Source organism: Halyomorpha halys, unplaced genomic scaffold (genome assembly GCF_000696795.3).
Source record: "Halyomorpha halys isolate HHAL.00 unplaced genomic scaffold, Hhal_1.1 Scaffold1218.1, whole genome shotgun sequence".
Classification (NCBI taxonomy): Eukaryota; Metazoa; Arthropoda; class Insecta; order Hemiptera; family Pentatomidae; genus Halyomorpha; species Halyomorpha halys.
In genome coordinates this window covers 197,531-219,707 of record NW_027106975.1, presented here as the reverse complement: position 1 = coordinate 219,707, position 22,177 = coordinate 197,531, and the positions used below count along the sequence as shown (strand labels likewise).

The 22,177-nt window shown below is 31.3% G+C and overlaps 1 protein-coding gene across 3 annotated transcripts in view; it reads right to left on the bottom strand.

Moving 5' to 3' along the window:
• Nucleotides 1-14,176, bottom strand: part of Spt6 (transcription elongation factor Spt6) — a 40,471-nt gene extending 26,295 nt beyond the window's left edge. Inside the window, exons 1-11 of one of the 3 annotated variants that reach the window (XM_014433506.2) lie at nucleotides 14,083-14,176; nucleotides 13,874-14,012; nucleotides 13,703-13,787; nucleotides 7,456-7,676; nucleotides 7,172-7,288; nucleotides 7,054-7,068; nucleotides 6,504-6,661; nucleotides 4,532-4,672; nucleotides 4,244-4,355; nucleotides 2,487-2,627; nucleotides 1,605-1,796 (exon numbers count right to left, since the gene is read on the bottom strand). In XM_014433506.2, coding sequence (XP_014288992.1) covers nucleotides 1,605-1,796; nucleotides 2,487-2,627; nucleotides 4,244-4,355; nucleotides 4,532-4,672; nucleotides 6,504-6,661; nucleotides 7,054-7,068; nucleotides 7,172-7,288; nucleotides 7,456-7,676; nucleotides 13,703-13,787; nucleotides 13,874-13,912 — 1,221 coding nt within the window. In that variant the 5' untranslated portion in view covers nucleotides 13,913-14,012; nucleotides 14,083-14,176. Of the gene's footprint in view, nucleotides 1-1,604; nucleotides 1,797-2,486; nucleotides 2,628-4,243; nucleotides 4,356-4,531; nucleotides 4,673-6,503; nucleotides 6,662-7,053; nucleotides 7,069-7,171; nucleotides 7,289-7,455; nucleotides 7,677-13,702; nucleotides 13,788-13,873 lie in introns of all 3 variants that reach the window. The other 2 variants (XM_014433505.2, XM_014433507.2) reach the window with 2 other exon arrangements.
• Between the last annotated feature and the right edge of the window lie 8,001 nt (nucleotides 14,177-22,177).

Here is a 22,177-nt window from a genome sequence, read left to right as displayed (position 1 = left end):
CATGAAAACACCAGTTTACTGGAAAAAGCTTAAGGGAATGAAAGGAAAGACAAGCAAACCAATATGAAATATAAAGGACGAGGGAGGCAGATTGATTACCGGGGACCAGGGTATTTTAGAAAGGTGGAGACACTACTACAGGGAGGTTTTTACTGGAGATGCCGAGGAGCGAATGATTAGAGAAAGTGTACGGGGATGATATGATGAGGTGATATGGGAGGAAGAGGTAGAAGCAGCAGTGGAGAGATTAAGAATAGGGAAAGCAGCAGGAAGAGATGGCATCGTTCCTGAATTCATCAAATATGGTGGAACAGAAATATTGAAAGCATTGCAATGCCTTTTTCAGAAATTACTTACTGAAAAAGCTATTCCTAAGGAATGAGAGTATAACATAGTTGTCTAGATTCACAAAAACAAGCAATCCTAACGAATGTGATAACTATAGACTTATCTGTCTATTCCAGATTGTGTACAAGCTCTATACCTCAATATTAGAAAAGAGCTGAGAGAGCTGGTGGAGAAAGACTTAGAAAAGGAACAGGCTGCCTTCAGACCTCAACGCCAGACCCAGGATCATATATTTATATATTACAATTGAAAAGAGACAACTCAGATGGTTTGGACATATCTGTCGGATGAGTGAAGACAGAGATCCAGGAAAATATTTTGAGGCCAGACCAACAGGAAAATGCCAAAGAGGGAGACCCAGAATACATTCTGAATACAGGGACTACATCTCTAGAGTGGGAGAGAAAAGAGGGAAAAACTGGGATGCCATGAGGAAGCTGGCTCGGGATCGAGAGGCTTAGTTTGCTTGGACAGAGGCACCTCCACGCTGAAAGGCACTAAGGAGGAAGAGAAAGAAGACTGACTAATGTCAAGCCAAAAAGGTTAATCTCTGTATCTTTACAAAGAAAAAATTATTGTAATTAGACCTGAATTAAAATTATTAAATTCAAAAACTTGAATGGGGTCCAAATTAATTAGAGCAAGGAAGTCAAATATTAGAGGAATAATCTGGATAACAAATTACAATAACAAATCTATTTGAAAAAAATAACAAATAAACCTTGTTATATACCTAAGTCTATAAAAGAGCAGTTTATAAAACTTGAAGCTTAAACCAACGGTGTATTATTTGCTTTACATAACAGCTTTTAGAACCCTATGGTTCTATATCTAGATCCTATATGTGATCCTGAACTGATGGCACAAACTGAATGTGGGTAAATCCAGAATACAATTGGAGAAGCTACAAATATTAGAATATTTAATAAAGATTAAAGGTGATAAGAGTACTACTCTGAAGAGCTGGAATGGAAGTAATGCTTAGTCCAACAACACTACATATGAAGGTTGAGGCACCAGTCTAGAATACCATGTATAGTCTTGTGGGCAAGAGACAAATTCTGAGATCCAGTTCATAATCGCATGAAGTATAGATCGCATGGTATACCTGAAGTATTATGAATTAATAAATTCCTTGAGCCTATGGAGATTCATTGAATCAAACTAACTTATATTTAACAGCTTATTGATATGGTACAAAGTAAGCCTACATAGGCTACAGAGCTCTCTAAAAAAAAAAATGAAAAAGAACATACCTTAGCATCATATTTGAAGACCCTCCAGAGATCATTGATGTTAAGTTCAGGAAGAACATATTCTTTCCTATAAAAAGCTATAAAAGGAACTTCAAAGTTTTGATTTCGCATAAAGTCAAGTGCTTTTTTTATCTTCTCAACTGTTTGAGGATCTTTCTTTGGTTTTCCTCTCTCCATTGTGTTGCCCCATTCCTACAAATAAATAGTATCAGCATTTAAAGATAGAAGTGTTTTATGGATACAATATAGCTTTAAACAAATATGTAAAGAAGCTATATCACTTATGTGTGAAATGGTGCTTGCAAAGATCAGATAGGAGTAGATTTTGCAGAGCTTATGATATTTTGATTTTTTTAATGGCTTGTAGCACTGTGGCCTTTAAGACCTATTGTGTACCATGCGCCATCATCCTTTATAATAAGCTACTTAGAGCTTAATATTAGCAGATTCTATTAATCTAATAAAACTTGTGAAAAGTGTTAATCAATTCGCACTGTTAGGGGGTCCATGCCAAACAGTGCAAACCTCACACCTGCGGTTCAGTCACATCGGCAAATGATGGCGTATGCCATTTCATCATCATCAGTACATTACAGAATCTACACAGAGGTGATCGATCCTCAAAAGCTTTAGGTTGGACAAATGTTTATTGAGTCTAGAGAGACAAAAACAATTGTTTATTGCAAGGTATTTTTTGGACCAAAGCCTATATACAGTTTATGCTATAAGGAGAACCAAATCCCAGATCACAACATACTGCAAGGCCCAATGAGTGATTAAACTTCAAACGAAAACTATTTTTTTCCTTTAATTACTTCATTAATATTTTAATAACATCATATCAATAACAATTAGAATATTTAAAAAAATAAAATCTTTCACCTGATTAGAAGTTGTAGGTTTACAAAATGCTTGTTTATAAATCCATTCAGCCTCCTCAGATAGCTCATCAGAACCTTCAGGAACTGGTGTCACTGGTATTTCTCTAAGCTGCATCCGCTCCGGAATATCCGTATTCCGAACCTAATAGGTTTAAACATTAATTATCACAATCAACTGGTTACACATTTGAAATATTTATTTTTACAAAATAAAATTTTACCAAAATCACAGATTTTTTTTTTATTGATTCAAAACAATCATAAAATACTTTTGTTCTTTACACCAACAAAGGCATTAAGCCATTTAACACAATTATAAATTCCCTCATTATTTTTATTTTATTTTTTTTTTTTCAGCAGCAAAGACTTTCATAATGAAAAGCAAATACTAATATAATACATTTTTAGACATACGTAAAGCTACTTTGCAGTGTAAAAGTTTATCTGGCAAAGGTATCACCTTCCCTGACATCCTCTAAGTTAGCAACCATATACCTGTATAGATACATACACACCAAAATGATTTTTTTTCTTAAAAACGCGAATTGCTGTAAATTTTATAGACACAAAATGATAGTAGAGTTTAGTTATTTGTGTCAATCATACATTGATTGAAATGTCTGTTACAAGCACTTAAGCATAAACTTAAGCCAAGCAAAAGTGGCTTAATGTAAGACAAAGTAAATATTCCTTACATTAGATCATTAGGAAGCTATTAACCGTTCAGCCTAGTAGAGTAGAAGATTTAAAAGGTTCAAAACATAAAAGAAAAATATTCATCATGGAACCAATTGATTTATGTTAAAAATTAGTTCTATTGAATTCTTGAACAACCAATGAATCCAGTTACAATTCATCAAAGTGAAACTTGAAATCTGCTATTATGGTAAAATAGGAAAACCAATGTTAGGACAAAAAATTAAAGATGTACTTATACTGTAAAATCCCAATTTGAAATGATAAAATCACTTCCTATCTAAGAGGAACCCTTTCTCCTAATCTAAATGATACTAAATGGGCAGTTGGACTACGGTTAGAAAGTCAGCTTTAGGGGTCTGGCAGATGAGAAAAATCACTAAAATTATCATAATCCATTTAGGGTAGTAGAGCTCCATAGACAATTCTATAAGTGAACAGTAAACACCATAATAAAGTTACATGAATTATACAATGTTCTATCCAATATTCATGAACAACCAATCAAGTTACAGAGCTCAAATCAACAAAATATTTAAGAGTGAAAAATCTTGAAATCTGCAAATGTAGATGTTGCGAAACAGGAAAACCAAAGTTCTATCAAAGAAAAAATTAAGGATATAATTATACTCTAAAAGCCTGAATTGAAATAATAAAATCATTTCCTACCAAAGAGAAACTCTTTCTCCTAATCAAACTAACTGATAAAATATCGTCAGTAGGACAATGAGTAAGAAAAATCACTCAAATCATCAGTATTCATTTTAAGTACTAGTACAATAGAAGTGAACAATAAATAATATGATAAAATTATAAGTTATAACAAGAAAAATAAAAAAAATCAATCCATCTTAAATTCAGAATTTAATACAGTAAATCGGTCTTTTAACAATTTGAATGAAAACACAAAACAGTTCCAAGGTTAGCAAACAACATTCATTAAATGCAAGGAACTTTGTCATCATTTCAACAGTACTCATAAAATTTAACAATCAGTCTTAGGAGTATTTTTTTTTTTTTAATAGTATAAATAAAAGAATACAAAAAATTAATTTTACTAACTTTGTTGTCAAAATCAGTAAAATGGCCTCTCTTCAATTCACTGGGTTCATAAATTTCAAAGATCGATTTTCTAGTTGGCTTCTTCCTAGCAGCTTTCTTTGTAGGTTTGCGCCTAGAAAAAAAGTTACAATTTGTTTTTAATGACACCAACTTCAGATGTTTTCTAACATATTTTAATGAAAACACTAACAACAGTCTGTATTTCTTATTTTCATTCTTTTTAACTTCTGGTTGTGTTAACCTCAGCCTTATACAATTTAAAAGATATGTAATAAAAATATTAAGTACCTTCTCTCACTATCTTCAATGCCTTCTTCATCAACATACTCATCTTCATCTTCCTCTTCTTCATATTCATCCTCCCCAAGTCTTTCAAAATCTTCATAATCAAAATCAACTCCAAATATATCCTGAGCTTCTTGTAAAGCACTGAAAATACAAAACAAAAAACAAATATTACTATATTAATAAGTAACCACATAAATCTGTATCCATGATATATCATTGACCAAAAAGTATGTATAATAACTAAACTGAATCATGGACTTCAAAGATTAAATAATAAACATATTCTCTGAACAGCATAGTGAATAGTAAATAGGAAACAGTTCATTAATTAATAAAACTAAATAAACAAATCTCAAATAAGGAGATTAAGTTCACTATAGAAGAAGCAATTTTGTATTTTTCCATTAAGTTTCACTTAATGATACTTTAAAGATTTTCCTATAAGGATGTACAAATGTATAAATTCCAAATGTTAATGAATGACATATAATTATTAAAAAAATTATAATTAAAAATTTTATAATAATCTTTTAAAAGCAAAAGGTAATCCAAATAAAGAAAAGTAAACAACTTGCAAGTTTAGAATTAAATGGTGAAACGAGTCTTGGACCACTCCACATGGATGACTCTTTGATCACAGAGTACCAAAAAAAGTTAAATAATTAGAATTTTGAAAGGATTTTTTAGATTGATTAATACTAATATCAACTCTTGTTATTTATTATTATTACTAAATTTTTATGGTTTCAAATTAAGACATATTTATGAAAAGCAAATTAAAAAAAAAACAGTGAAAAATGTAATCTAAATGAAAAGGTTTTGGAATAATATTAAGGATTTAGAGTAACTTATATACAAAGTCCGAATTATGATGCAATTGTATACTTTGTTCGCATGCTCTTTATAATCCACTGATCAAAAATCTTTACAAATCATTGTCCTCAGATGCAGTTAGCCAAGTTCTATTTTGCACATTTGATGATAAATACATATATTTTCATATTTGGACTATGCCAGTTAAATAGAACATTTGCTTTAATTATTTTTCCTCTAATTTGCATTCAATTAATTTATTGTTTTACTCTGTAAATTAGTTTTTTCTTTTAAATCAAATTATTGTTGTTTTTCTTTTGGTTGCTAATTTAAAGTTTTTATTATTTTGACATTTTAGTTTAGAAAATGTGCCATATTATATTTTCAAGTGTTACCTTTAGTAGCCGTTTTAATTATTTACTCATTTTGGTTTATGAAAAAAGAAAAAAAACGTAATTTGAAATAATTTTTGTTTAATTTTAAACCCTTTTCCCCACTTCTTCTTTATTCCAAACCTTTAATAGGCATATTAGTATATTTTAGCTCTCTAATAGCATATTTTAATATTTTTAGTTTAATACTTTATATTTTTTCCTATATATTTTAGAGATATTTATTACATATTACGGGGCATATTTTATGTTGTTTTTTTCTTCATCAAAATCCAGGTCTTGCTTATATGGCACATGTGACTTAAACTGGATTGTAAGAGATAAAATAATATAATAGAAAAGAAAATAGAATAAATAAAATAAGAGGAAAAGATTGTCGAGGGGTGCGGTCAGAAGAAAAAAACGCAAATAAACATAAGATTATTTATTTGTGCCGATGTTTTGACTTGATTTTCAGGTCTTCATCAGGGAATTATAGGCAGAAAATTCTGGCTAAACTCCGTTTCTGTTTCGAATTTTCTGCCAATAACTCCCTCAAGAAGACCTGAAAATCTGGTAGAAACGTAGGCACAAATAAATAATCTTCTGTTTATTTGTGATTTTTCTGCTGACCATACCCCTCGACAATCTTCTCCTCTTATATATCTACGGTCAACTATCTTCACTTCATTAATAAATAAAAAAATGATTTGGATTCATCTTCTTCCCTACTATTGTGACATATATCTAATCTAAGTCATTTCAAGTTTATACAAGACAAAACTCACGCGTCAGTAAATATAGGCTTTCTCTTCTTTCTCTTGTCAGCTATAGGTCTACCTTCATCGTCTACAATAAAATCATCAGCATCTGAATATTCACCTTCTTCCTCTTCATCTTCATACCTCTCAGGTGCTGGACCTCTAGAAGAGCTCCGATCTTCTTCCTTACAATTAAACATAAATCACAATAATATAAAAATATCGAGAAAAGTGATTATGAACTATCAACTAGTAACTGTAAACTACAAAATAGTTTACACTAAAAAACAAAGTCTTTAAATCAAAAAGGATGATTTTAAAATTATTGAAGAAACCACCAATAAATTTGGGAAAAAAAAAAAAAGTAAAAATGTCTGAATAGGTAGGAAAAATAAAATTAGTTTTGACAAAATACAATAAATTGCTTAAATTTCTTGGTAAAATACTAACTTGAACATCTCGTGCCTTTAATTCAGAGATTTGAATAGAGAGAGATAATGAATAGATAGATCAAAAATGATGGCACATTATTTACCAATTTTAATTCCAAGGAAATAAATGTAAAACAAAAACTTACTCTTTCCTCTAGTTCCTAAGTTGCCATAAAATAAAACAAAAAAAATAATTAATAAAGAACAATTTTCATGAAGTGTTAAAAATCGACTACTACAATGGATATAATTAAATAACCTTACATGATCTGATCCTTCAAAAAGTTCATTTGCAATAGCTTCTCTCACTTCACCTTCATCTTCGGCTCCCTCACCATCTGACTCTTCATCTTCAATTCTTCTCAATCGTTTGAATCTTTTCTGTAAATATATGTAAGTCAATTTTTTAAATGAATACAGAAAAGTTTTAAAAAATAAATAAAATTTAAAATGAATAAGCTCACTTAAAAATAAATTTATAACGAAAAGTGAAACAAATCAAATATTTGTTGCTACATATAATCACTAGAAGAAAGGTTCATTCTTACCCTTCTTTCAACCTTTCGTCCAAGATTTTCTTCCAATAAATCATAATCTTCCTCTTCTAGGCGATCGTCAAAATCTTCATCATGCTTCTTACGTTTCTCACCACCCCGATCTTCCCCACTTCCTTCTTCGGATCCACTGCCATCATCACTTTCACTCTCTTCTTCTATGGGATTGTCATCAATTAAATCTTTTAATTCTTCTCGGAGACGTTCTTCATCATCTGTCGCAAAAATTTAAAAAAAAATAATTAAACTATAACGATAAAAATCCTCCAAAACTTTAAGTTTGAAAATCAAATAAAAAGAATTTTGAATTTAAATTTATATTATGATCAATATTCTTCACAACTGAGTCATTTAATGCCGTATCACCCAGGTACCATATACCTACCCCCCAGATTTAAATGAAACTAGGCATAATTGATTATATTACTAGTTTAATACTAATAACACCTGCAATATTTTTTTCCCCACCATTTATAGTTTTTGTTAAATTACTTTTTTTAGTTTTATGGATTTGGCACTATCAGAAGACTTGGATAGCTTGTCTTTATTGTGTACTGAAACCGTAACAAATATTTATTTAGAAAAGTATTCAATATCAATCATAATATTTTGCAGGAAGTTTGTGTTCTATACCTAAAAACAGCAAAAAATGCTCTAATTAACCTATATCAATCCACCCAAAACTAAAAATATTTAAATATAAAATTTTTGAAAAATTTAAGAAACGGTTATTTCTTTAAAAAAACACAATATAACGGGCCTCAGCAATGATAGAAAGCTCACATTTGTTTTAAAATACTCCTAAATATACAGGCTGCTAAATAAATAAAAATATATCTTTTTGAAATCAATAATTATTATGCACGATATAGGAACATCCTTTCAAATTCAAAATATATTAGGTAGTTATGATAAATAGATCAGCACATCTTCATTTAAGCTGTTATACCTTACAGCCACCTATGTGGTTTTTTTAATTGGAGAATTCCTTCAAAATGGCTCTCGAATAATGTGTTGATTTTTTTTTTCAATGTTAGGGAGGGTATACCGAATATTAGCCCTGTTCCTAATATCGCCAGATCGTGTTTTCAATAGTACTATTCTCTCCATTGATAGCAAAATGCATTTACCTAGTATATCTAGGTTTCTACTAATAGAGACCACTGGTGGTAATGCTCATATTACTTACGAAAGAAACATTATGGCATCTGAAATTGTTATGGGTATCCTGTTCATACTTTTTCACTCCATTCAATCCAGCGAATTAACAGGTAGATACCTCCTAATTTTAATTGTTTTGAAAGTTAGTTAAATGGCAAATCCAGAGGGGCCTTTTTAAAAGAACTGTGTTTTAAACTTTGTTATATTGTGTCGACTGCGTTTCTATTACTGCCTGGCAAGTCCATCCTATCATCTACTAGACAATATTTGGAACAACTATTATTCTATAAAAAAAAAAAAAAACTTAGTTACTGCATTCTTATTCCCTTCTTAATTTTATAACACTTTCCATTGAGTGTGGTCCAACATAGCTCTTCTTATTTACAAGAAAATTTAAGAACTTTTATGAAAAAAAAAAATACACAGTCCTCAGTAAGTAAAAATGCCTCCAACAAAAAGAGGAAGCCAATTAAAATAAGAATGTGAAAAGTCCAAACTACAGTTGCAGAGAGAATTCATCCTCTTCTAGCTGATACTAATGAAGTGGAGTATAACTTTTGAGATTTCAGGGCTGCTACCTGCTCATTTCACTACTACAAATATTCAGATTTTAGTGGTCATGAGCGGTTCATGTGTACCCCCAGCTTTCATTGGGACCACAAATATTGTGATGCAGCAACTGGAAAGAAAAATAAACTTAACTGTGTTGGCAGGGTCAAAAATGCATTTACTAGATATTTGTAAGGCGGCATAATTGTACTTAAAAATTGGCCAAGGAAAGAATTATGTAAGTACAAATAATTAGGCCAATTTTACAGTTGCCTCATTATTCTTCTGAAACAGCAATAAGTTCCATATGATTAAATAGTTAAAGATATCTGTTTATATTATTTTTGTTTGACTTTTTAAAAATAATATTTCTGTTTTTTTGGTATATTTTCCTTCTCCTTCTCCTTCCTATAATATCAAACATTTTATCTTGGTTAGAAGGACTTTGGTAGGCAATAACTTTTAACAGATGTTACCAATTTTGCCTGGTGGGTATAGTAGGAACACAAATAAATAATATTAAGAACCAAATTGGGAATTTAATTTTTAAAACATTGTGATACATAAATTAACATCACCAGTTCAGAAACTTGTTGGTATCAGAATACCGAAAGAAGTAGTTATCAGAGATATTCTTTAAGTTTTCAGCCCCTAATAAGAAACCATAAATGAATAAAATGTTGAAAGATGCTTAGATTAGGTGATATATTTGACAATCAACCTTCAAAGATTTTTTTCAACCATCAAGAAGAATCATAGCTTAGGTTACAATATGTTTTAAAAATATACATTCAATATTGGAAGTTGTCTTTCTAATATATTTTAATGTCGAAATAATTTTTCTACTTCAAGCAATCATTCTAGAGACATCTATAATGTTGCAGAATCTCTATGGTGACAAATGATACATTAATTTAGTTTTAAGTATTATAAAAATCATATAATTGATTTTTTTTTTTACATATGAGATATCACAGATTAAGTGAAGATATGTTGTTTAATGTAAGTACCTATCATCTTTTGAATTATAAGTGATATTTATCAATCAGGTATTTTGGGGGATTTAGATAGGTTAGTATGAGCATTTTTTTCATTCATTTAAGGTATAACACACACACACTCATTTCCTGCAAAATTTCCTAATGTCTTGAATAATTTTTCAGAAAAATATCTATAAAGGTGTCAGTACAAATAGATGTCAAGCTTTCCAAGGTTTGTGAAAGTACCAAGTTAATAATAATAAAAAAACTAATTTAACAAAAACTATAAATAATACCCTCTCCCCCCCCAAAAAAAAAGTTGCAGGTGTTATTAGGACAGTAATATAATCAACTCTGCCAAGTTTCATCAAAATCTGAGAACATTATTCCTGCATATGTGACAGTGGAAGTGAAAGGGTAATTAGGTTATGTTACTAACTATGTTGACAAATGGGCTGATTTCAAATTTAACAGTAGCAGAAACAGATAGAATGGAATTAGCACACCACATGCTAAAAGAGGCTCAACAAGCCTTCTCTTGCATACATCAAGAATCATGTGGAAGTTCTTAAACATTTAATTAAATTTAAAAATGGAGATAATTGGACAATGTCCCCTACCTCATATCTTAATCTTCGATTGCGAGAAGAATTAACAAATCATAATAATAAAGGTTTAGGGAACCCAAAGGTTCAATACCAATACCACCAATCATTCTCTACATACATTTGTCCAGTGACGCCCCTCCAAACCCAAACCTACTAAATCAGTCCTAACATAATCCTCCCATCTATGTTTTAGTCCACCTATCGTTCTATACATTAACATTTTAAGGATTTGTGCAATATTAAATCCTACAAGCTTACAAGCCAATCTTATTTGCTGTAATGCAACCTGAATTATTTTTACCGGGTGCAGTTCAAAAGCATGCAACTTATATTTATTACATTCACAATTAAAATAAATTTGTTTTCTGTTCAGACCAGAACACTCTTAACATATTATCAACTCTAAGCATAGGACAATATGGCTCAGAAATTCCCTCAACTCATTTGGCTCCCAAAAGTGCCTTAACAGTTTGTACTCACACAATCACAATATACAAGCATATTACATTCAAAAGTAATTTGAGACATCATTTCAATTATAAGGAAATATGAAAATCCTGCTCAGACTTAACTGTGATTTAAGCACAATCTAAAAATACTACACGACTGAAACAAACCATAGAGATAATGATTAAATTGGCCTTAAATCATAGACTTAAGCTAATGTACTAACTATTTAGGTAAAAATTCAAATGACATTTACTACTTACACATACTAACTAATACCTGCTTGAACATAAATTTTTCACATACTCAATATTACAAAGAAACAGACATAAATACTTTATGGATATATAAATAGTTGACCATATAACTCAGAGTATGAAGAAGATTGTCTGGGTTGCTATCAACTATTTATTGTCCGACGTTTCACCCCACTCTGTGATATGATTGGACCATATTTTTATGACTATTACCTGTATTAGCGAGGTATTTAAAATAAAAATATAACCGTTAATGGTTCCCTCCACTCCGACTTTTTTCAATGTTTGTTTAACCTATCATCTTGAAGAGGTAGGTCATTCTGATCTGCTCTTTGCTCATTTGTTATCATTTAATATTATCATTATTAATTTTATTTTTATTCACTCTTTCACGACCTTTATTTAATCTCAATTTTCTTCTTCATTTTCCATCTATTAGTGTGTTTAAATTTTGTGTTTCTCTATATACTTTTCTGTCTTTTTCATTTTATATGAGTCTCCTGTACTTTTTTAACCGTATAGTTTACATAATTTTTTATTCTTCTCATTGTTATGCAATTTTTTATTCTTATCGCTGTTTATTCAAGTTTATTTTATATTAATACTATTTTATGTCTTCCTTCCTTTTATTTATATATAATTTTATTTTATATATAATATTTATCCTACCCTTATTTACCTTTAAGTATCTTTTTGTTGTAATATTCTTAGCTGTTTTTTGTATCTTTTTAGCCCTGATGAAGCCCTACAGAGTGGGGAGAAATGTCGGACAATAAATAGTTGACAGCTATTTTCTTCTTTTTTGAACACCACCCAGACCATCTTCACCATACTATAAATACTTTATATATCAATCCAAAATACTTAGGCGTACAACAGAACCACCTTATTAGAAATAATGATTACTACCTGAGGACACTAGGAGATACTACAAAAGAGTGAAGCATTATTGTAAACTCTTAGGGTAGATTTACCAAAGAGGATTTTTCATCTCATGCTATAATAAAACATCCTCCTGAGAGTGAATAAATAAAGTTGAAAACTAGTAATGAAAGAACAGTACAGAAATGAAACAAGACCTTTATCAGTGCATTCACAAAGTCAAAATTTCTTGTAAAAACTGTTAGACCTATTACTTCAGCACCTTAGAACATCAGCAAAATTAAATTGGTACTTCTGAATATAGTACTATATAAAAAAAACAAAAACCTCTTAGGTCACATGGCTGATCTCCCTCTCTCAAAAAAAAAAAAAAAAATGAAAAAATCCGAAAATAACACCTAACATTTCATTAATGAAAAGTAAGATTGCTCCAGATCATGCCCATGATACACTGGATTTGATCTAATACAACTTGATAGTTCTGTATATAAATCATGGAAGAACTTCTTGATTTGACAACTTACACTTATTAATTAATTATTTTGTTTTAATTTTAGATAAATAAATTTATAAACTGTAGATTTTCAAAAGATAGCCATAAGTTTCATTAATTAGACAATTATAAAATGGTGTTTCAAAGAGACCTAAAACATAGTAAAATTACATGCATAGAGCAAAATAAATTACTCAAGGTGTCTTCAAAACAAACTTGCTTCAAATACTTAAATGTCAAGCACTAAGAGTAGATTCTCACGATTGATTTCCCCACTCCCTCAAAACATACCATAAGATAGATGTTACAATTAATACACAAAAGTCTTATAAAATAAAATAATATATTCCAGGCTAAACTTCATAATTGCAACCAATTCCACCTGTGGTCATCATTAATATTAAAGTAATAATCAGAATAAAAGAAAAATACTTATCTTCAAGAAACTACAAGATTTAAACCCCAAACCTTTCATGAAATTAAAACTATTGATGACATTAAGCCATATTGTTTGTATATAAGTCTTGTGAAGAGAACCAAAACATGAACAAAAGTCCAATCACACAAACAATTTTAACAAAATATCAATAAACATTATTATAATAAAGTGAGAAATAAAGGCTTTAGCTAATGAAAAGTCACATGAAGTTAACATGATCCTTTAAGGGCTAAAGTTTTACTATAACATTAATCATAATTAATAAATTTGAAAAGGAAGTTACAATTGAAAAGCCTTTAATTAAGAAAAAGAAAAAACAACATACTAAATGTAAGCATTTACTTAACTGTCACTAAAAACCAGGTTCAATGTTCATTTTAACATACTACACTACATGTAAATTTAAACGAAAACAATTTTTTCACCTTCTTCTTCCTCATCTTCATCACTTTCCATTGCCTTCAACCGCTTCAACTTCTTTTTCTCATGAACTTCCAACTCTTCCTCATCCTGAAGTCATGACAATAACATATTTCATAATTTCAGACACAGACAATAGGTTAAAAATGTTTAATCGAAATTATTTATTACTGTACCTCACTTTCTTCAGCCTCAGAATCTATGAAATCTGCCATTCTAGAGAAACACGAAAGTCAATATACACAAAGTCCTTGTAGGTTAACAGAATGTTAGGTTTCTCTACTAAGACATTCTACAGGATCTCCAAGGCGCTATCTATACTTGATGGATGTTATTTTTTTGTTCAAATAATTTAATAGAAAGTGTACAATTAAAAAAACGGTACCTAAATGCTACCAAGTAAACTCAAATATAAAAGCGAAATCTGCAATATTTGTGAAAGCAAGGAATCAGTTACTTCAATACCCCCTCTACGGTTGCACCGAACTATTTTCCATAGAGCAATATTCTGAAATGTTATTGAATACATCTTTTTTACCGGTATTATATTAAAACTTCAAAAATGTAGTTTTTTATTTGGAAAGAGAAATAATAACTCATTAAATGATGTAGGATTAAATTAGAAAAAAAAATCCATCTTAACGAAAAACGTTAACGTAGTTGTTAATAATTGATAAATAGATCATTGCTTTTCCTTATTGGTAAATCTTTTTCTGAGTTCTACTTTTCTTTCAATAGTTTTTTTCTGTATATTCGAATGCTTATCCAAACAACAACCCCAATTTCCTGCAAATTGCCTGTTGAACAAAAAGATTGATGTATTTAGGCCACTTTCAGTATAAATATCCGATCAAAATTGACATAAATTAAACATTTTCATAGTTGTCTAATTTTTGTTTTGAGAATGGTTGAATAATTTTAATTCTTCGCTTCTTGGTTCCATTAGAAGGATATGGTCAGGGCTGTTGTCATGAAGAAAAATAGTTTTCAACTGTTTATTTATTGCTAACGTTTCAACTCACAATGTACTTCATCAGTGCTGTTATGATGGGTGGAGATGTAAACAAAAAATAAAGGGATTGACAGCTGAGATGATTGTTGTGCAGGACCACACCAAGCTGACCATTTACCTCTCGCAGACATCACCATACATATAAACGTGTTCTCGATGCACTACATCATACTTCCGAGCGGTAAGAAACAGAAACAGCTCCTTCCTCGTGAAATTTACGTTCGAAATGATGTGTTTATTGCAAAACCAGCTCTATCCAAGCTTCCTTCCACAGTCGTTAGGGTTATCGTGATATTTTATTAATCATGGAAGGTTTCACGGCCATGTCACATCATCTATATTTTTCGTGCCAATTTGTATTGATTTTCTTTTTCATATTTTTATCTTTTACAATGGAAAAGTATCCAGATTTGGTGATTAATCATCCGAGGACGAAACCACGAAAACCGGTACGTCAACAACGACGAGAATGAAAACGCGTTCATATGAGTTCCTGAACAATAATTATTCTTTCATTTTTTAGTGGAATGAATTTTTAATTAATTTTATTTATCTTGTATTCAAAGTCAAGTTCTTTAGAATTTTCATTTTTCAGTACTGGAACTGGCCTTGTTTTTTCTACTTTTAACCCATGTTCGCCTTTTCTTTTGAAATGTCACCAAGGAAAAAAATTGTGTCTTTTTTTTACCCTATATTTCTGATTTAACGATATTAAACATGGTGGTTAATCATCCAGTTCGGTTCAAAACCAGCTTCATCCAAAATTTAAATTAAAATCCCAGAAACCTAAAATTACTGAATTCGTGGAACTACCGTGAAATGGACATGGGGGTTACTTCTTTCAATGCAAATAACAAATATTTCTCCAAACTTATCGGCATGTCAATGAGAAGTTTTTTGGACACCTATATTTAATTAATGTATTTACAAAGTATAGTACAAATTTTATCCGATGTTTGCTTGTCGCCAGTAGTAATTCCCGTCTTAGACGTTCATTGAGGTTGTGTCCTGCCAGGCCATAGCGGCTTCGGCGGCTGTCATAGTTGTAGTCTAGACCAGCAGGGCCCTGTTTCATAATAAAGTACTTACTAACACTGTTAGTCTTATGATGAATGGAATATGGTCCGGGTCCGGTAAACAAAAACTCAAATAGTAAATGATTATACTATTTTTATTGAGCCAAAGTTTCGCCCCACGTTGCAGGGCTTCGTCAGGGCTAAAAAAGATACAAACACTTGACATAGTTACAAAAAAAAAGAAAAAACATAAGTGGAAAATAACAGGGGTATACAATGAAAAGTAAAATATAATAAGAAAAATTAAAGGTTGTAAACAGTAAATGAAAAGGTAATAGTAACAGATAGATAAGAGATAAAATAAGAGAAGAATTATTAAAGAAAGTACAAATTAAGAGATGAAAAAGGAAAAGAATAAAATCAAATGATGAGACAGAATTCATACCTGTTTTGACGGGAGTGAAAGTCAGAGTGAGCCGTTTGTATTGGGAGGAGTGAGGATGGCAGTTTAGCATGCCACAAAACGAAAATAATTTTAAAGTAAACATTGTAAAAAAAAAAATATTTAAATTAGGTAAACAATAAATGGTAATATACATAATAGAGGGGGAGAAGAGATATTTACAAAATTATATAAAAAATAAAAAAATTAAATTAAATTAAAAAAAAACTAATGGGATACAATATGTGTAAGTGATTAAGAAAGACAATATACCAAATGAGTGGGGATACAGAGAAGTGTATATTATAATAGAAAATTAATAATAAAGTAATTAATATAAGTAAGCTTAAGAAGGTAACACATGAATATAAATTAAAACATAAGATACATGACTATAAATGAAACAGGAAGGATATAAATATAAAAATATAAAGTGATAGTAAATATAAAAATAATTAAATAAAAGGAGAGAATTTAGAGAAACAAAAATAAAAGAAATGACAAGAAAGTGGGCTTCTGAAATGTAGAACAAAGTGAAAAGAAGTATTATGAGGGTTTTATTATGTTCAAAATGTGTTGAATGTGGGAGATGCAGTCTTCATCAGCTTTATGATTGACGGAATTCTCAGTTAAATTTATGTAAATGGACTCCGAGATGAAACGTTTGGTGTGGTTGGGGACAGTGGCAAGAATGGAAGGATTGTCGAAATTAAAGGTATGATTCAGGTTTAATGCGTGTTCTGATAATTTAGATGCAAGTGGATTACAGGAGTTGATGGAAGTTTTGTGCTGGAAAATGCGGTTCTTAAGTTGGTTTTTAGTTTCGCCGATATAGAAGGAATTGCAGCATGTGGTTGAACAGGGTATCCGGTAAACCACACTGGAACGGTGTTAAAAAGGAATAGGGTCTTTCAATTTGGAAAAAAGATAGGAAATTTTGACTTTGACTCCCGTCAAAACAGGTATGAATTCTGTCTCATCATTTGATTTTATTCTTTTCCTTTTTCATCTCTTAATTTGCACTTTCTTTAATAATTCTTCTCTTATTTTATCTCTTATCTATCTGTTACTATTACCCTTTTCATTTACTGTTTGCAACCTTTAATTTTTCTTATTATATTTTACTTTTCATTGTATACCCCTGTTATTTTCCACTTATGTTTTTTCTTTTTTTTTTGTAACTATGTCAAGTGTTTGTATCTTTTTTAGCCCTGAAGAAGCCCTGCAACGTGGGGCGAAACTTTGGCTCAATAAAAATAGTATAATCATTTACTATTTGAGTTTTTGTTTACCGGACCCGGACCATATTCCATTCATCATAAGACTAATAGTGTTAGTAAGTACTTTATTATGAAACAGGGCCCTGCTGGTCTAGACTACAACTATGACAGCCGCCGAAGCCGCTATGGCCTGGCAGGACACAACCTCAATGAACCTCTAAGACGGGAATTACTACTGGCGACAAGCAAACATTGGATAAAATTTGTACTATACTTTGTAAATACATTAATTAAATATAGGTAACAATTACATTGTAATATATATAAATGTACTATTTGAATTAATAAAGATTCTAATAGAAATTGCTGATCCACTTAAAGCTAACGTCTTTAAAACACTTAGTACCTCTCGATGGCGTTTGAAAGCCCAGAGAGGGCCGCACCGTAGCTCAAGGGTTAGGCGCAAGTCTATCGTTCTGAAGTCTGCGGGTGGTGCCCGTTCTAATCCGGGCCTTGACTTTTTTCATTAAGTGGCGGTCCCACAAAATGAAAAACTTGACCCCCAACATAGTTAGAATAGGTTGGTCACCTGTAGAAAACGAGGCAAACACGTGGATTGCTCTACGGCTGGCACCCGTAAGTCTCTCAGCCTATCTATTCACCTCCTAATCAACTACTTTACCTATTTTTAACAGGCATGGTCGAGGCCTTCTGGTCAAGAGTGCTTGACATTATCTATTGGATGAGTGAATCTTACTCAATCACCTCGACAATAGTATTTCTCGATGGCGTTTTTAGATTGAGAAGTATCACTATCACAATCATTGCAGGCGACTTCAATTCGCCACACGGATTCATCTTCTTTGGAGACAGTGACTGCCGATATACATTAGTGGATCTGTAAATTCTCTCACATTTTTGGATAAATAAAATTATGTTATTATTCAAAGATTTCTTCTCTGGATCTCTCCTATTACCTGTACCTTTTCAGGACGTAACCGATGACTAATACTCTTCCACCGCCTCTATCCTTTTGCCTCGATCTTCAGCGAAAACCTGTAGGACTGCCTATCCTCTGGACTGTAAACGAGCATCTAACAGAGAGCAGTAACCGTTCCTGCAAGGATCTAAAGCGAATACCGTTAGAAGCTGCTACCGGCAAGCGAATACCTGCGATTTTTCTGTCAAGTCACCTCCTCTGCAGCATGCTTTACCTATTGAACATGACTGATAAAGTATCTCACCTCTTAAATTTCTGCTAGGATTAATTATACACAGTACCTAGAAATCCAAAGGTGTTTTTTTACATTTATTGATCTGTGACTCACCTTGATTCAGTATCATGTGGACCTGAAGGGAAGAAAAATAACTAAGAAGACTTTTAATATATTTATCTACTATAATTTATGCGGTAATGGGAAGGTTGTATGCAAGGCTGGCATAAATGAAGCAATCCAAAGAAAAGAAATAAGAGCGCACACATTGAAGTGATTTGGTCATAAGCAGTTGAAGTGAAGAAGATATTGGCCTGTCGTTTATTTTTCTTTCCAGTTTATAACAGGAAATTTAAGTTCTAACAAAGTTGTTACCCACACAATTATGCACCTTGACCAGATGTTTTTACCTTTATATGGATTCTAAAGAGGATAGATTTACTACAGAACTGTTTATAGGAGGGATACCATTATATTGGTCATCTAGAGCCATATGAACGTTATGATTCTTGGCTTTAGTCCTTTATCAAAAGCAAAAAACATTTCTGAGCCTCATCACAAAAATTCATTATTATGTGGTAGAGAAATCAGGCCCTCTCCTTTTATAAATCATGACATATAAATATGTTACTCCATGGTGAGTGCTTCTGATGTTTTATATAACATATAATAGAATAAGGGGGCATACCTTTTTCACCATATTGTAAGAATTTACAGTAAAACTTAATTTTTAAGGATAGAGAGTATCAGTTTATTAAATGTGGAATAATGACAAAGTTTCAAGAATGCTTAGTATTATTAGACATGAATGTACCATATTTCTGATGTCACTTTAAAAGGCATCAATGGTAAATATAACTGAATGGTAAGCTCATTATTCTATTGATTTTACACTTTTAATAAAGATTTCCTATTTGATTTTCAGAGAACTAGGTTAGATGAAGTGGAGCCCTAATTTGAATAATCTTACATTTTAAAAATATTTGTTGACTGGGATTAGCAGCAAACATGTTTATATCAACTGAGATCCCTTTATGCATTATTTAAGAACCACCCATAGAAATGTCAGCCTTCCCAGCAGGTTTTAAGGTGTCACCTTATCTGTCTTTATGTCTCAGCATGGCTATAGTTGTAGGCTCATATCCTATGCTCAACAGATGATAATTACAAAATGATTATAGTGTTTTTCCTTATACATTTTATCTAATTATGGCTTAATTTTATTTATGAATTTTCAATTTTTTTTTTTTACACTTTTATAAATCTTTGTTTTTATTTTAAAATAAAAATTTCAGACCATTATATTTAATATGGCCCAAGATTATAGAGTAATGTAAATTTTCACACCAGATTTTTTTTCTGTCTTTTTAAATTAAGTGGTTTTATGTATTTAAAGGCAATGTTCACTTTTAAACATCAGAGTTTCTTTGATAAGATGCTAAAATTATTTCAGATAGTTGGTCATGAAGACAGGAGAAAAATCCAAAAATATTGATGAAAAAAATGTATGAAATGAAGATATTAGAAGGAAGAACTTTTCTAAAAAAATACCTGATAATTATACAGAATATACATATGAAGAGTTTTCTATCAAAAGTCAGTATATACACTTTTGGAAAATTATTATTAAATAATTATAATGGGAGTATTTCCTGCAGATAAGTTACTGTTTATTGAAAATGTTAACTGGTAACTCCTGTAATTTGTAGCAAAGAAAAATTGAAACTTTGAAATAAACTAAATACGTTTTTAGTTTAAAATTTGAATTTATCAAAAAAAACCTAATGTTGCAGAAGTGAATCAAGTTTGATATAAAATTCCTCAAGTACATATACTATATAATGAAGTCAATGGTTTGAAGGAAATTGAAATTATTTGGAAAGCTTGGTTTCATATTATTGACACAAAAGTGTTATTTATTAAATTGCTTTCCAGGCAATTCAAAACTAGAGTGTTATGCAAAGTTGCTTTGATTTTCTTTATGTTATTTTATTACAGTTGTAAAGCACACAGTGGTGAACCTTGGAGAGTGTAGGAGCCAGTCCGCTATGAAGCACTTACTCAAAGGGTCCCACCCCTGGTGCCATTATATTTAATAACTTATTGAAGAAAAAAAGTATATATTTATTTTTTTTAAATTAGTCATGAATGTTATTGTTCTTAGATTCATACTTATCATTCTTGTTTTTATTTTTTTGTGGTTTGGGGCCTCCCAATTCAAGGCATATGAAGCTACCATGGAGCGAACTGTGATTCGGATCACACTCTGATCAGAATAAAATTCTGGAAGAAGTTGAAGAGAATTCACAAAATTGGGAAAAAGAAAAATCCTACAGTAAAAGATAAATTTCCAAATTGTAAAATTAAGTTCCAAGTAAAATTCCAAATTCATAAAAAATAAAGTCAAACCTTTGGAATTGAATAGCCTTACAGTTGATGAACACTAGGAGACCATAGAAATAGGGCTTAAAGTAACAGTAAAGGAAGTAATAAGTATTCAGGAGAAATCAAAAGCAAAAAAGTGGTTCACAAAAGAATGCAAAAAGACAGTGAAGGAGAAAAGAAAAATGAATGTTCTCAGTCTAGTTAGAACTGATGAAATAAAGCTGGTTAAATACACAGCCACCTGAACAACGACAAAGAAATTAATCAGAAAAGCAAAATGAGAATTCTTCAAAGAAAGATTGCAAGCTATTGAGGATAATTGGTAGGCTGGAAATATATGCGAGTTCTATGCAGACATCTGAAAAGAAAGGGTAGGGTAAAGTGCAAGAAACACGCAAATGTGAGGTCAAGATGCCAAAATGATGGCATCTAGAGGCAAAATAATAAACATTTGAAAAATATATTTCCAGGAACTTCTGAATCATGGAAAGCTTACAAATGACAAGGAAATGGATCATGCTGAGGACCTCAACCCACTAGAGGTAGAAAAACTGGATATTCTCAATGTTGAAATAGCTATTGGCAGACTTAAAAGAAGGAAAACTCCAGGAATAGACAGTATACTATCGAAGTTGTTCAATGATGGCAGAGAACCTCTATCAACCAAGCTATTGGAACTAATCCAAAAAATATGGGAGGAGGAAAGGATACAAGAGGCCTGGAATACAGGCCTGATCTGTCCTATCCTAAAGAAAGGCTCCAGATATGAGTGCGGCAATTATAGAGGCATAGCACTCGTTCCGGTAGCCTACAAGAATATAATAAGCATTCACCAAGTAGGCTCTGGAGAGGAAAGAGGATGCAAGACCAAATCTACATTCTGAAGCAGATAACCAAAAAATGATCAGGATTTGCATCGATTTGTCGATTTCAAAGCAGCCTATGATTCCATCGACAGAAACTGCCTTCGAAGATCATGACTGAGCTGAAGATCCTCAAGAAGTTGGCTAGACTGATAAAAGCGTGTACAAATGATCCTAAATGCAGAGTACTGATATAAGGAGAAGTATCTGAAGGACACCATGCGAACATGGTGGGTGCATGTCAGAATGAAACATAAAATCCTGACGTACATGGATGACACTACATTACTAGGAAGTAACCAAGATGACATGGAAAAACTCATAAAGA